Source organism: Balaenoptera musculus, chromosome 8 (assembly GCF_009873245.2).
Source record: "Balaenoptera musculus isolate JJ_BM4_2016_0621 chromosome 8, mBalMus1.pri.v3, whole genome shotgun sequence".
NCBI lineage: Eukaryota > Metazoa > Chordata > Mammalia > Artiodactyla > Balaenopteridae > Balaenoptera > Balaenoptera musculus.
This window is the reverse complement of record NC_045792.1, coordinates 42694333-42709661: the sequence shown is the minus strand read 5'-3', so window position 1 is coordinate 42709661 and position 15329 is coordinate 42694333. Positions and strand designations below refer to the sequence as shown.

General features: G+C 35.6%; 1 protein-coding gene across 2 annotated transcripts in view; it reads right to left on the bottom strand.

Moving 5' to 3' along the window:
* The window catches only part of NOX4 (NADPH oxidase 4), a 142965-nt gene that overhangs the window by 16908 nt on the left and 110728 nt on the right, over positions 1 to 15329 (bottom strand). For both annotated transcript variants that reach the window (XM_036862588.1, XM_036862589.1), the window contains 2 exons: positions 3520 to 3639; positions 1861 to 1969 (listed from right to left, as the gene is read on the bottom strand). In XM_036862588.1, coding sequence (XP_036718483.1) covers positions 1861 to 1969; positions 3520 to 3639 — 229 coding nt within the window. The remainder of the gene's footprint in view (positions 1 to 1860; positions 1970 to 3519; positions 3640 to 15329) is intronic.

The window sequence follows — 15329 nt, the reverse complement described above, 5'->3', positions numbered from 1 at the left end:
TATTCCTTTCCTGCCCTGCTACTTGCCTTATAAAGCATCTGTTATTCAAATGTGCCTTTCCACATCTTGGATCCAATTATAGCCTTTTATTTAAAAAAGTATAGGCTCTCTATCAGTTCAAAACAATTTTTTTAAACTAGAAAAACAGGCAAAGGTAGAATTAGGAAATCTGAGAAGTAATACAAGTGTTTGGTAAGCATAGGGAGAGAAGTTCAATCTCACTAACATTCAGGGAAAAATAACAGTGAGACGCCACTGTTTAAGAGATGGATAGAAATTTGAAAGATTGGTAATATAATGTTTGGAATAAATTTCTCTTATATTCTTTGGTGGAAATGTAAATTGTTTTAGCCTCCTTGGGGGACATTCTTTTAGTATACGTTAAAAATTTAAATTCACTCCCTAAGTCCTCAGAGCCTCCAACTCAGGAAGTCCAGCCTCAGGCATTAACCTAGAAAAAATACCCACACATTTGAGAGTGGTATGCTCTTCTTGAAAGATTTTTCTCCCTTACCTCAGGGATAGAACTACCTCTTGGTTTCCTACTACCTCACTGGCCACTCTGACCAATCTCCTTTACTGACCAATCTCCTTTACAGAAGACCACTCATCTTCTGCCCCTCTAGAAACTGCAGTACCCCGAGGCTTGGTATATTCACACACACTCTCAAGATGATCTACAATCATATAAGTATGCTCAAATCCAATCAATGGCTTCTCATCTCTCCCTTTTTTTTTCTCCTGATTTAGCAGGCCCTTGGTGAGCCCCAGGAATCTGCACTTTTTTTTTTATTGTGGTAAAATATACATAGCATAAGACTGATCATTTTAACCGTTTTTTAAGTATACAGTTGATTAGCATTAAATACATTCACATTGTTGTGCAACCATCACCACCAATCCATTTTCAGAACTTCTTCATCTTTCCAATCTGAAACTCTGTGCCCATTAAACAGTAACTCCCCATCTGTCCTTCCTGGAAACCTGGCAACCACCACTCTACTTTTTGTCTCTATGAATTAGACTACTCTAGGTGCCTTATATAAGAGGAATCACACAACAGTTGTCCTTTTGTGTCTGGTTAGATAGTAATAAGTTTATAGAAAGCAATGTGCAGAACAATACAAATAGTATGGTAGAATGTATAGAATGCTCGTGAGTTACATCTGGTTACACAGATTGGGTGAGGATTTTGCTTCATGTGGATTATTAGAAAAATTTGTAGCAAAGATGCATATGTGTATTACTTGAATAACTTAAAAAATAAAGATAGATACATTAATAGATAAGTAACAGGTTACATGTAGGATAGACGAAAATGCCTGCTTTCATCTCTGTAAGGAATAAAACTTAGAATTTGGGATTTTCGAAATTCTGTATACTGTGCCAAAAGTCTGCTGATGATCTAACTTGGAATATCAAAGGTGGAGATAAGAGATAAGAGCTACTAGAACAAAGGATGAAAGGTGTAATAGTAATTGCCTGTTGATGTTTTCCTCTATCTGTCCTCTGTCACAATCTCATATGCATTCACATTTGCATGCATATGTATCCTATATGCATACATCACCAGCCATATGCATACATTTCTATGTTAAAACATTCCATGTTAAAACATGTTCTAGATACACACACAAATTCACAGATACCAATATCTGAAAAGATGTGTACCAAATTATTAACAGATGTTACCTCTTTTTTTTTTTTTAAGTTTAAGGGATTTTTTTTTTCCTCCTCCCAACTTATCTGCATATTTTCTGGTTTATTCTATAGCGAGCACTTATTACTTTTACAATTTGAAATAAAATAATTTATTTTAAATTTAGAAAGCCGCAAAAGTAAAAACAAACCTAATTTTACCTTGTTATACAACACACATAGTAAGTCTGCAAACCAACGGAAGGATTGGATGTCTCTGCACACCCAAATAAAATACAGTCTTCTAAGCCTGTATGGTTTCCAGTCATCCCTTTAAAATTAAAATAACATGATAGTGATTATGATGGCAAAAAAAATTAAGAATCCCTATACTTGAAATTTTGCTTCTCATTAGTAAGCAACCTATAGAAAAAAGTCATTTACATTCTAGCATCTGACATACCACTTACTTTAACTCCCAAATTTATTTAAAATGCAATATACTGACTCAAAGATATGCTATACTCCATGAATTTAAGTGTTCATGCTTGTGGATATTATATGCATATCACCCATTTCCATTTGAAGGCAATAAACTAAACTCCTGGATTAGAATAATATCAGCTCTGCATCTCAGGAAAAAAAAGTTCTCTATTTTCAGCGAATTCTATCACTCAACAGGGCTCCAATGGTCATCTTGCCCTGGCTTCCAGGCAAAATGAGCCAAAACCATTCCAGAAAGTTGGTTGTTTACCCCCATCTTAATAATTGTTAAAGAAAGAGATTTCACAACCACTTACTATGTAATGCATTCTAGCAACTCACAATTCCAAGTCTGGATTCCTCCTTATAATTATGAAGTAGGCTTGAGGTTAAGAAAATATTCTTCCTTTTTTTAAACTTTAGGTGTCCAAATAACTTGCAAAATGTTTTCAGAAACAATTTCTGGTTTGGAATATAGTTTTTTTTCTAAGAACCTCCAAAAAAGTCCCAAATTTATATCAAGTATTTAAGATTGAAATAAAATATCATTCAAACACATCACTTCAACTTATTACTTCTTTTTTAGTACTTCATAAAACAAACTTTTAATGCAAATTGTGTTTTCTTGAAAAGTGAACAGAATAGATTTTGTTTGTGGGTTTCATGACAATTACTGTCCATTAATTATTGCTTATAATCCTAGAACTAAAATAACTGAATAAGTATATCCTGGTTAAGCAATCTTACCTTTGAAATTTTTATTCTTCAGTCTGTTATAAATTTGCTGAGTAACAGACCAAGGAATGATGTGCTCATTTGTCATCTCCTCAGAAAGGCTTTCCCTGACCATACTTCTAAAATAACCTGGGCCCTTTATTTCTATATCCCATTAATCTCTCTTCTCTTCATCATAGTTCTAATATTTTCTGAAATAATGTTATTTATGAATTTTTCACTGGTTTATTTTCTTTCTGCCCCATTTGAATGTAAACTTTTTAAGAGCAGAGACTCTCTTTAGTCATTGCTGTATTACCAGAAACTATAAGATCAATCGGCACATAGGTGCTCAAAAATATTTGTTGACTAAATGCATTAGTAATGCCACTTGCCCCTGATGAGGAAGTAAAGAAACAGAGGCTGGTGGAATGACTTTAACAGAGGAAAAGGACAGAGGGATGCATAATTGTGATACTGACGTTATTCTACAAGAGAACACGCTGAAAGCCACAGACCACGTATTGAGAATCACTCAGTTATTCCCCTTATCAGTCAGTAAATGGAGTTCCTTGAACAGTAAGTAAAAGAATTCTGGAAGGAATTACTTCTTACTGAAAGAGAGCTGCCTGAAATATTGACAGTTCTCTACTTGGACTAACATAATGGATCAAAATGACATACAGCAGAGTGTTGAGTATTGACGCAAAAGGAGTTACTCCAATGCCTCCAGCCACGCAGAGGCTAACCTCATAGTTCAGTGAGTCTTCAAATGGACTTCCAAAGGGACCATCAATGTAGAGCCTGTAGGCAAGGCAGACAAAGGTGGAAAAAATGAAAATGAGTTACATTTCTATAATATGTGGCAAACATGATAAATCTAGTGTCTAGGCTTTGTGATGGCTCGGGCCTCATTTCATTGTTTCTCATAGTGATAAGCTTAAAGGAACAAGAAGTGTTGTTTATGAACTGTCAATATTAACACAAGCACATCTGTTTCAAAGCATGCCTATTTTGAGGGAAACATTCATTTAAAGTGTAGGGAAATGTATATAGGACCATGATAGTTAGCGAAGGACTAGTTAAAGCTTTGATCTATTTTATTACTATATTGGACTAAATTAAAATATCTTGTTTTATTGCATCTAAATTCAATAATATTATTCTCCATGGTAAACACAGCAGCAGAAATATTTCCTGAAACCTTTATCATATGAACAGAAAAGAAACTAACACTGTTCCTCTTCTTACCCTGGTTAGGTTTATTAGTATAGAAATAGCCAGAGCACAATCTCAAAGGAATCTCTGATTACTCTACTTGTGATTGTATATTCAAATGTATGTGTGTATGTGTGTGTATGTGTGTGAAATCCTTCTTAACTACAATGAAACTTGAAAATCGTTCACTCAATATTCATCCTCCCATTCTTTCTTGCTTTTTTTTTTGATTAAAGTATAGTTGATTTACAATGTTGTGTTAGTTTCCAGTGATTCAGTTATACATATACATATATCTATTCTTTTTCAGATTATTTTCCCTTATAGGTTATTACAAAATATTGAGTATAGTTCCCTGGGTTACACAGTAAGTCCTTGTTGGTTATCTACTTTATATATAGTAGTGTGTATATGTTAATCCTAAGCTCCTAATTTATCCCTTCCCCCCTTCCCCTTTGGTAACCATAAGTTTGTTTTCTATGTCTGTGGGTCTATTTCTGTTTTGTAAATAAGTTCATTTGTATCATTTTCTTAGATTCCACATATAAGCAGTACCATATGATATTTGTCTTTGGCTTACTTAGTATGATAATCTCTAGGTCCACCCATATTGTTATAAATGGCATTATTTCATTCTGAGCCATTATTCATGGCTGAGTAATATTCCATTGTATATATATACCACATCTTCTTTATCCATTCATCTGTCGATGGACATTTAGGTCTCATTTTTGCTTAGTAACAAAACATTAACGTTATTCAGGGAAGCAAAGTGCCCAGCCAAAATACGACATTTCCCAGACTGTCTTGCATCTATTTCGGTTGAGTGACTATGTTCTGCCTAATGTGATATAAATGGAAGTGTAGTTAGGAAAACTGGAAGGCTCCTTGAAGGAAGCTGTCTCAGTTGAAAGTTGCATCTCTATCCTTGTCCCCTTCTTTCCCCCTTCCTGGTGCCTGAAATGTTGACTTGATGGTCTAAACACTTATCTTTGATGACTATAAAATTGCTATACCCTCTATGGACTGCCTAGTTCCAGATATCTTTATGTTAAAAAAAAGACCCATATATATAAAACACTGCCATTTTAAAGCTTTTTTCCTATTACAAAAAAAAAACTTTCTTAAAAAATAGTAACTGTCCAGGGCTTCCCTGGTGGCGCAGTGGTTAAGAATCTGCCAGCCAGTGCAGGAGACATGGGTTCGAGCCCTGGTCCGGGAAGATCCGGATCAACTAAGCCCGTGCACCACAACTACTGAGCCTGCGCTCTAGAGCCCGCAAGTCACAACCAAGGAAGCCCTCACGCCTAGAGCCCGTGCTCTGCAACAAGAGAAGCCACCACAATGAGAAGCCCGCGCACCACAATGAAGAGTAGCCCCTGCTCGCTGCAACCAGAGAAAAGCCTGTGCACAGCAACGAAGATCCAACACAGCCAAAAATAAATAAATAAAAAATAAAAATAAAAAAATTAAAATTAAAATAAAAAATAAAATAAAAAAATTTAAAAACCTAGCAATTTAATTTAAAAGAACAGTATATAAAGGTAAAAAAAATAAATATTTTTTCTTAGCTGGCATTAAGTGGATAATAAAACTGAACAACTTCATAGTGTTTTAAAGATTACAAAACACATCTCTATAAAGTTCTGATTTGATCTCAGATCAATCCTGTGTTTGGCAAAAATGGACATTCCTCCACATATTCTGTCTGCGTTGATGTCAAAGGAAATGTTACTTTTAATGAAATTTTAAAATATAACAAGCCTCTGGGGTAGTGAGGTTTTTATAAGAGAATAGCTATCTTTGAACTAAATTAGACAGCCCAAGGGTTATTTTTCTAACCAAAATAAATTTATAGGCCTAATCTTTCTGTTTATGTAAAGATACTACAATGTAAAACCAACAGCTTTTTCCTTGACTATTCTGACATCAATAGAGCTATGTGACTGGCACAGTGCTACATGCTTTAGCTGAATTATTTGTAATTATTAAACAAGAGTTAAGTGGTATTATTCTACTTCCTCAGTTAGGAAGCTGAGGTTCTAGAAGTTTAAATATTTCCTCAAGGTCACACATCTAAGAAGTGGTTTATGTTGACCACCAGAATGAACTCCATTTCTTTTTATGAAACCAAACAAATCAAAACTGTCTTCTTAAAAAAGTTCATTCTAATCCTTTCAACCAGAGAAATAATGAATTGAACCCTTTTTTCACTGAATATTAACTCTCTTTATGTCTGAAAATATTTTTACCTTAAAGTCTATTTTATCTGAAACAATATTTCTTTGGTTAGAATTTCTCTGCTGTATTCTTCACCTTCTTTAACTTTTCAGCCTGCCTTTACCTTTATGTTCTGAGCAAATCTCTTGAAAACAGCTTATTGCCTTATTTCATTTTCTTATTTCAATCTGACAGCCTTCTCCTTTGAACTGTAGAATTTAGTCCAATGATGTTGAATTACGTACCACAATATCACCTGTACTGTTTGTCCAACTTTTTGTTTCTTACCCCCCCCCCTTTTTTTTTTTGACTACTTTTATGTTAAGTGTTGGTCTCTGCTTTTACCTTTCTGTAAGTAAATTATGATTTTTCCTAGGGTGAATTTATTTTTATTATGTTGCTTGAGATTCATTGATATCCCTGAATTTGAGCTATTATTTCTTCAAATATTACATCTCCTTCACTCTCTCTTTTTCTCCTTTTGAACAGTTAATGTAAAGGAATGCATGAACTTCTCACTCCATCCACCATACCTCAACCTTTCTTTCATATTTTCCATACCTTTGTCTCTGTGTGTTGCATTCTGGGTAATTATTTCAGTTCTACTTGACAATTCATTGTTCTCTCCATGGCTGCGATAAACTGCTCAAGTTTATGATATTGTATCTCTCACTTCTAGAAGGTCTATTGGCTCTTTTTCAAAAGTGTTTTGAGAAATTTGATTGTCCTTTGTCTCTTAATCATTATTTTAATACTCTCTTTTATTTCTTTTGACATATTAAACATTTGTTTTATACTTTTTAAATATACAATTTTACTAACATGTGATTTGTTTCATTTTTTCTTAAAAAATATGAGCTCTTTGATGCCTCATGTATAGGAATACTTTGAGGATTAAAACGTGTCCCTCCAAAAGAGCATTTTCATTTTCCTCTTCCAGGCCACAAAAGGGTGCCATGAATCTGGAATCACTTTAAACTAAATTTTTGTCTCTGTGTTTAGTGGGCTATATACATATTGTGAATTCACTGTTTCAACTCAAGTGAGAGGGAGCTTGTGGTTACTAAATATCAGGGGAGATTTCTTTTCTAATTCCCCTCAGAACCAAGGACAAAATAAGTCAATTATCTCTACCACCTCCTTCTGCCGAGCTGACTATTTAATCTCTAGTTTATCCACTGGGCCATTTGCAGGGGTCTCTGATCTGCTCTCCAACCCTCCTCAGAGCCCAGGACTTATCTCTTGTCCATCACACATATGGCCTGTTAAAACCAGCTCTAACTTTGGGGGATAAATACCTACGATGTTAGGAGCAAATAGAAGCTTTAGCACTCACTTCACTTATTCATCTAGGTAGGACATTCCTTATGAGTTACGACCCCAAGCAATTATTTTTATCTCCTACCATATCAAACATGTATTAAAATTACTAATGTTTGTGTGCTTAGATTTTTAGGCTTTCTATACTAGTAAGATTATTATTGAGCATCTAGTATGCTATATTATGTTTATTTTTCACTCTTAAATACACACATACACATACATAAACATATAGGTGGATCCCCACTATTGGAATTAGTTCCTATAGAAAGTTAAGGAGAATTTGTTTTTGCCCTTTGATTTTGTTTTTTTATATTGTGCTGGCTAACTTAGGCTTGATCTGCTAATATGTGACTTGAAATGTTTATTACTATGCAAAAACTAGTTCAAATAATATAAAAGAAAAGCTACCAAGCTCTTCAAACTGTGCACACACTAGGTAGTTAACAGGAAACACGAATTATAAGCTGACCAACCCCTAGTGAATCTTCAAGTAAAACACCTAGCCAAATTTCACACCCCATTCCAACATATATTTAAATCCAGCTGCAAGCCACACTAAAATAAAATTACCTCTGAAAGCTTTTAGAGGGAATATATTCAGTTAAAATAAACACTTTGAGTTTAGATCTTTAGTTTAGACTTTTATACTACATCAGCCTTTCCAACAAAGAGTGCTATTTTTTAAATTGTATTTAATCTGGAATGTTATTTATTAAGATGATAACCGAATCTTTTTATTTTCTGTCCACTTATCTGCATTTAGGTGCAAATATTTTACAATTTCTTTTTCTCAAACAAATCATTCCATCCCTTTCCTAGCTTTCTTCTTTTTTCCACATGGCAACTTATCCTCCTGCTGAAAGCAAGGTGTATAGCTCGCTGGCTTAGTTGCTGGCTAATTTTAGTGTGAATAAACTCTTAAACCTCAGATTTATTTATGCTATATTTTGTTTTGTCATTTCTTTTCCATTAGTGTAGAGAGCTCAATTCAATTAAGAAATAGAAGTAAAATGTCATTATTATGCATCTTGTCTTCACAGACCAAAAAAAAAAAAAAGAGCGGGTAGGGGAAGAAACAGAAAACGTGGGACAAATAATGAGCACAAAATAATTCTGTAGAATGTAATTCAACGTAAATGAACTAACATCTTCAGCTCAATGGGAAAGACTGTCAGACTAAAATAAGACAATAAAATTGAGTCATGGGTTTTTTCAAGAGACTCAGCTAAAAAATAGGGTAAAAAAAAGTTGAAAGTTAAAGAATAAAGATGTAGGAGGAAAATTTATTCGAAAGCAAAATATTTGTAGTCAACACTTAGTTCAGATAAAATAGACTTTAAGGAAAAAACATTGTTACAGATATGATGTTACTAATCATTGGTAATTCAGCTCGGTGGGGTGTGCTTTCAGATTTTCCTTTGTTATCAAAGATGGGTGACCATGAGGCGAGAGACTTCTTTATTCTACTCTCTTCTTTTCTGTTCAGCATGCTGAGCACTCCTCTCTTCCCTGGTTACAGATGTGATAAAATTTGACCTTGAAAGGAATGAAAAGCCTTCCATTAGGCTTTGACTAATATGTGGTATGTTTCCATCCAAAGTGTGGTTCTTGGACCAATAGCATTAATTTTATATGAGAACTTGTTAGAAGACAGAATTTTAGATCCAACCTCAGACTTACTGAATCAGAATCTGTGTTTTATTAAGGCCTCTGGGTGGTTTGTAAACACCTTAAAGTCTGAGAAGCACTTCTCTAACGCGTCTTTCCAGAGAATTCCGTTAATGTTGATAATAAAGTGAGATTTTTCCCTCTATTTTTCTTTTGTATTCTGTGAATATTATCTTCTTCGAGACTTTATAGAAAGTGATGACTTAGTTATTTCAAGATCTGGAGGGTAATGTCTGCTACCTGAATGTGAATCTTCCCCAAAATTGTATAATCAATAAGGAATGCAAATAAAATCACACATAATTCATATCAGCATTACCAGGAGACAGAGAATAACTATTGTAGAAAAATGATCACTAAATACCAACAGAAAAAAAAAAGTGGTTGAAAAGGAAGACAGGCAAGTAATGTCATATACATATATATATATATACATATATATAACTGTAGACTCTGAAATCAAAACCAAAACAATGACACAGAACTATATTTAAAAATATAATCCAAGAAAGTAAGAGTTCAGAAATACCATCAACAAAATCTCAACCTATAAAGTTAGACAGCCTTTGGGAATTAAGTGTAATATTACCATATTTTGTGAGTATATGGATTTTAATGTTTTGTCTCACCTTCCTCTGCCATCATTTTTCTCCTCCCTAGGTGATTCTGGAATAACAGAACCCCAAAATGCTGGATTTCAGCTGTGACACAACTTACCAGGTGCAACATTTTTCAGACAGAAAGAAATAATCACTCTACTGTTATAAGTTTCTATCATTCTAGCTTCTAGGCTTACTCTTTGATTGATTAGAGGCTATTAATAAACAAGAGGTAAATTATATAAGTAAGATAAACTCATAGAATAAATGGGTAAAACAAACAAAATACTACACATGAAAGTGCTTTGAAAACAATAAAATGCCATAAAAATAAAACATATTTTATAAATACAGCTAGCCCTATTGTCTAGGAATCACCAGATTTCCTCCTTGGGTTTTACTACTAACTCAAAAACCCAGGAAAACCAGGACACTGTTAAAATAGTTTAGCTCAGTCGTTATCTCCAGTTGCTGGCGTACAATAGGCACTAAAAAATTTTGGTTGAAAGAAGTACTGAAAGAATAAAATATGCTCAACACGTTCATTTGCCTTTAATTTAGAGACAATACGCTTGCAACCTCGTTCACTAGAGGGAAGGATGCTCACAGTAGGGTAAAATTTTCTGTTCTCAAAACTTTCACAGCAATTACTTTCAGTACAGAGATTTTAACAGCAAAAAATAGCCTTTTAAAATCCAAGTAGGAGGGAAAATTGCAACTTAAAAGAGTTATTAAAGAAAATTTAAGGAAGATGAATAAAACTATGTGTTTACTATATAGTAATATAGTAAATTAGAATGTAGGCTCTAAATCGAGTTTAAATCATGGCTTCACCAGCTAGTAGCTGTGTAACCTTGAGCAAGTTACCTATCACTTTGTACCTCAATTACACTCTTTGTAAATAGAAGGTGATGTAAATAATACACACCTCACTGGTTATTGTAAGGATTAAATGAGATAATTCAGGCAAGGTAAAGACCACTGGTTGTCTACCCTTTATCTGTTTTCTCTCCCTTATTCCCAATTGGTGGTGGCGTTACAGTAATGTATCCACTTAAGAAAAAAAAATGACTATATTTCCCACCCTTTCTTACAAAGACATAAGACCCACTTTAGGGTAATAAGATGTAAGACGTTTGGGGTTGGGGTTCTGAGCAGCTCCTTGAACAGGAGGACGCTGACTCAGCTTGCCTGCACCTGTTATGCCCTCTGCTCTTCTTTCTTCTGTCTGGAAAGAGAATATGATGGCTGAAGCTGAAAGAGGCATCTTGCAATCGAGAGAAGGAAAGGGGAGTTGCAGACACCTCAGATGTAATATGCTGACCCTGAATTATTATAAGCCATCACTTACCTTGGTACCTCTTGTCACATGAGAAAAACAAGCCCTCATCACTTTTAGCTATGTTTCTGTTTTATGTAGCTGAATGCAAATATTTGATAAAATATTTTAACATGGTGCCTGGATATAGTAAGCATGTGATAAATGTTAGATTTTATTATTAATAATAAAGAGTTATAATTTACATACATTTAATGCTGGTGCAAATGTACATTTCTGGAAAATTATTTGCCTTTGTTATCTTCACCTGATTAACTTTTACTTTAAAAATGATTCTAATTTAAAAAAAAATAAAAAACTATCTGAGACCCTTACCTCCCAAAACCTAAAATAAGTTATCATAATAATAGATACTCCTCACTGAACATTTAATTTAACCCAGGACCTACCTAAATGTTCTATATACACCTTCACTCCTAATCCACACAACAACCTTCACAGGAAGGTATAATCTCGCTTTTACTGGGGTGGGAACCAAAACTCAAAATGTTAAGTAATTTCCTCAAGGCCACGTTTCTATTAAGAAGCGTTACTAAATTTCTTGTAAGACTGACTCCAAAGCTCATCTTCTTAATGATCACATATTAATGATTACAGTCAATTAGAAATTATTTTGGTTAGGGATAATACATAAAGGCAAAACAAAATATGAAAAGGGCACATTGTGTCAAGGAACTCCTGGAAATTCCTGCTTTGCAGGATGGAAGGGTGCAGAGCCATCCTTCATATAACAGTTGTTTCTGGGAAAAAGGTGAATGTGATTAACTGTTTCCCTGGAAAGGATAGTTGAAGTTTTAGACTATTCCATTCCCAGGAAGTAATCATATCAATAAAAACAACAAGGAGTGGGAGGGAGTTAAAAAGCCTGAGAAAGTCTTTGAAATCTTTCTATCTTTCTCTAATGGTCCTCAAATGTTAGTGTGCATTAGAATTGTTTGGAGGGCTTGCTAATAAACACAGAGTGCTGGCCTCCACCCTCAGATTTTCTGGGTCAGTAAGTCTGGGGTAAAGTCTGAGAACTTTGTTTCTAACAATATCCCATGTGACATTGACGGTGCTAGAAGAGCAGGTAAGGAGGATAGAGAGTGAGCTGGTGCAGGTGGGGATTTTAAATATGGTGACCCAGGCAGGCCCTTAACATTTAAGTTAAGACTTGGTGGGAGGTGGTGGGTAGTGGTCCACACTGCTTAGACTTTAGGAACAACTTAAGGAAGAAAACTTCACCAGTAGAGGGCTAAGAAATCTCCGTAATTAACGAGTGAGTGATTAATACATAATACAATCTCATGCATAAATAAAAGCAACATTGTTCGAAAAACTGCTTTGATTGATGTCTGTTTCTTGGAGTTCTGAATCATTTAATCAAGATTTTCCAACAGAAACCGTTAATTAATTTAGGGGTTGCAAAGAGAAAACTTCTTTGGCAAGAAGTTCCCATAAAACAAGTATATTATCAAAATTATACTACCATAACCATTATGAATTGATTAATTTTTAACTGCTTTTTTAATATTCATTTTTACTATAGGCTCATAAACTGTTTCTAAAATCATGGCTTAACTTTGATAATATCTCACTCTTCTAGAGCTGAGAATATTGTTGAGGAGCTATATATGCAAAAAGGAGGTTGTTTCTATCCAAGGATGTTAAGATAGGATTTTAAGATTTTTAACAAAGGAAGAACTTCAGGCCACTTTCTCTCTCAACTGATAGACAATTTCTGAGTCAAAGACAAATAAAAAATTAAAAAAACTAAAAACAGCTGATGTCTGAGAAGATATATGACAGCTGACAATGCAAGATAAGGCAGAACAAAGAAGGTAAATAGCTCTCAGAGGCAGTAGATGGAGAATCCAATATGCTTAACTTAATCTCCTAGAAAGTGTTTACTTCATCAACTTGTTCTAAGATTTCAGCTGCCTGACCTCCCAGCTACAGGTTCATCTTGGCCCCATCCTTGAACCAGTTCTTATTTGAGTCCAGAACCAGTTATTCTCTCACTCGGCACTGACGCATCCTTATTCCTTGTCCATTAGTCTTGCACTAACAGAGTTCTTTGACTTATATGTCTGAGCAGAATCTTCACAATTTCAGCAGTGCCTCAGTTTTTGTAGAATTGTTCAGTGTTTTTCTTTTTGGTGGTCCACCTTGCTTTTGCAGTCCTGATGGCAGGGTTTTTACTTGTGAATCCCAGCCCAGGGGCTGGGACCTACTATCTATGGATAGATCAGCTTAATTTCGACATTATGCTTGCCTAGATTGGAAAATATTCAAGAATTAAGAATCCTAAAAATATCCATTTTTTTAGATCTCCTGCCAGCCAGGTGTTGGAATATCATCTACTAAATAAAAGAAAACCTAAGTTTAGGGATGAGAAAATGAGAGACAGTAATCCTTTAATATTATGTACATTATGAAGAATGTTATGACTAGCTGTGATTGTGGAAACTACTAGAACAGCTGTGCATCCGTCATAAGCGGGCCCACAGTAGAAAGAGTCCCTTCCTGATTAATCACTCTGCAATCAGATCCCATCACCCAGAGCCATCACTGTTGGGCAGAACATATCCATTCTGGCAGGATCTAGACTGGAATGAAGACACTAAAGCAGACCATGGGGTAGAACCTCACCACCCTGCCCTGAGGTGAGGCATAGCTTTGGGAAAAGATAGAATAGAGCTGGGAATTGGGATACTAATGAGAATTCACATTTGCAAGAGCTCAGGTACTTTACATCATTTTATTTAACAATCACAAAGCTTTACGAGGTAGAATTATGCCAGGCACTGTGTGTTCCTCAAAGCAACATTAGAGGGAAGGTACTTATCTGTCTATCTACCCACCCATCCCTAGTTCCTGACACAGAGCTCCTAAACTCTTGTGCATATGGGTACTAGGAAAATCTCTTATTCTAGTATTTAGTCTTTGACTCTTATTCCTGACACAGAGCTCCTAAGACCTTTGTAATTTCCTCCATGATAGGCGCATCTGACACAGAGTTCCTATATTCTTGGAATTTCCTGATTCTAGGAATGTCTCTTGTTCTGATGAGACAATTCTTGGTGGGCTCCAGGATGCAGCTGGTCACCAGAAATGCCAGGCCGTGATTAGAAGCTTGGAAGTTTCAGCTCCACCTCCCTATTCTCTGGAGAGGGGAGAGTAGCTGGAAATGAAGTTAATAACTGACCATGCCTCTGTGACGAAGCCTCCATAAAAAGGGGTTTAGAGAGCTCCCAGGTTGATGAACACATCTACATGCCAAGGGAGTGGTGCACGCCAACTCTACGGGGACAGAATCTCCTGCACTTGGGACCCTTCCAGACTTCACCTTATGTATCTCTTCATCTGGCTGTTCATCTGTATGCTTTTTCATATCCTTTATTGTATAATAAATCCCTACGTGTTTCCCTGAGTTCTGTGAGCGAAGGACAGAATCCAAGAAGAGGGTCATGGGAACCCTGACTTGTAGCTAATTTGGGCAGAAGCTGTAAGTAACTTGGGAACCTACTACTTGTGATTGGCATCTTAAGTGGGAGTGAGCAATCATATGGGACTGAACCCTTAACCTGTAGGGTCTGCAACTAACTCTGGTGAGTGTCAGAATTGAATTGAATTGCCAGACACCCATCTGGTATCAAAGAATTGGCTGGTGCGGGAAAAACTCCCACGTACCTGGTGTTAGAAGTATGGTATGTGAGAGTAAAGGAGAAACAGGGAGTTTTTCCTGTAGTGCTAATATTGTATTTGAAAGAGAGGGAAAAAAAATCATGCTCAGAAAGACCTCCCACTTGTCCTCAGTCATGGGGGCAGTAAGTCAGCATGCGATACAAGTGAAACTGCTTGAATTCCTTCCTTGAAGTCCTTCCTCTTCCCTTCCCTCCCCTCACCCTTTCATCCTCTCCCCCCTCTTCTTTTTGCCCAATAATCATCCCATTCTGCTGACTGTGCCTCCTAACATTCTCAGACATCTATCTGCTTTTCCCTATTACTATTATGACAGAATTGATCCTTTATCACTTCTCCCCTGAATATGAAATACGATCTCTCAATGAACCACCCACTTTCACGGTTCCATATGCTGTTATGCTCTTTGTTCCATCTATAAAAAGCCTCTTCATCTGGTTCCA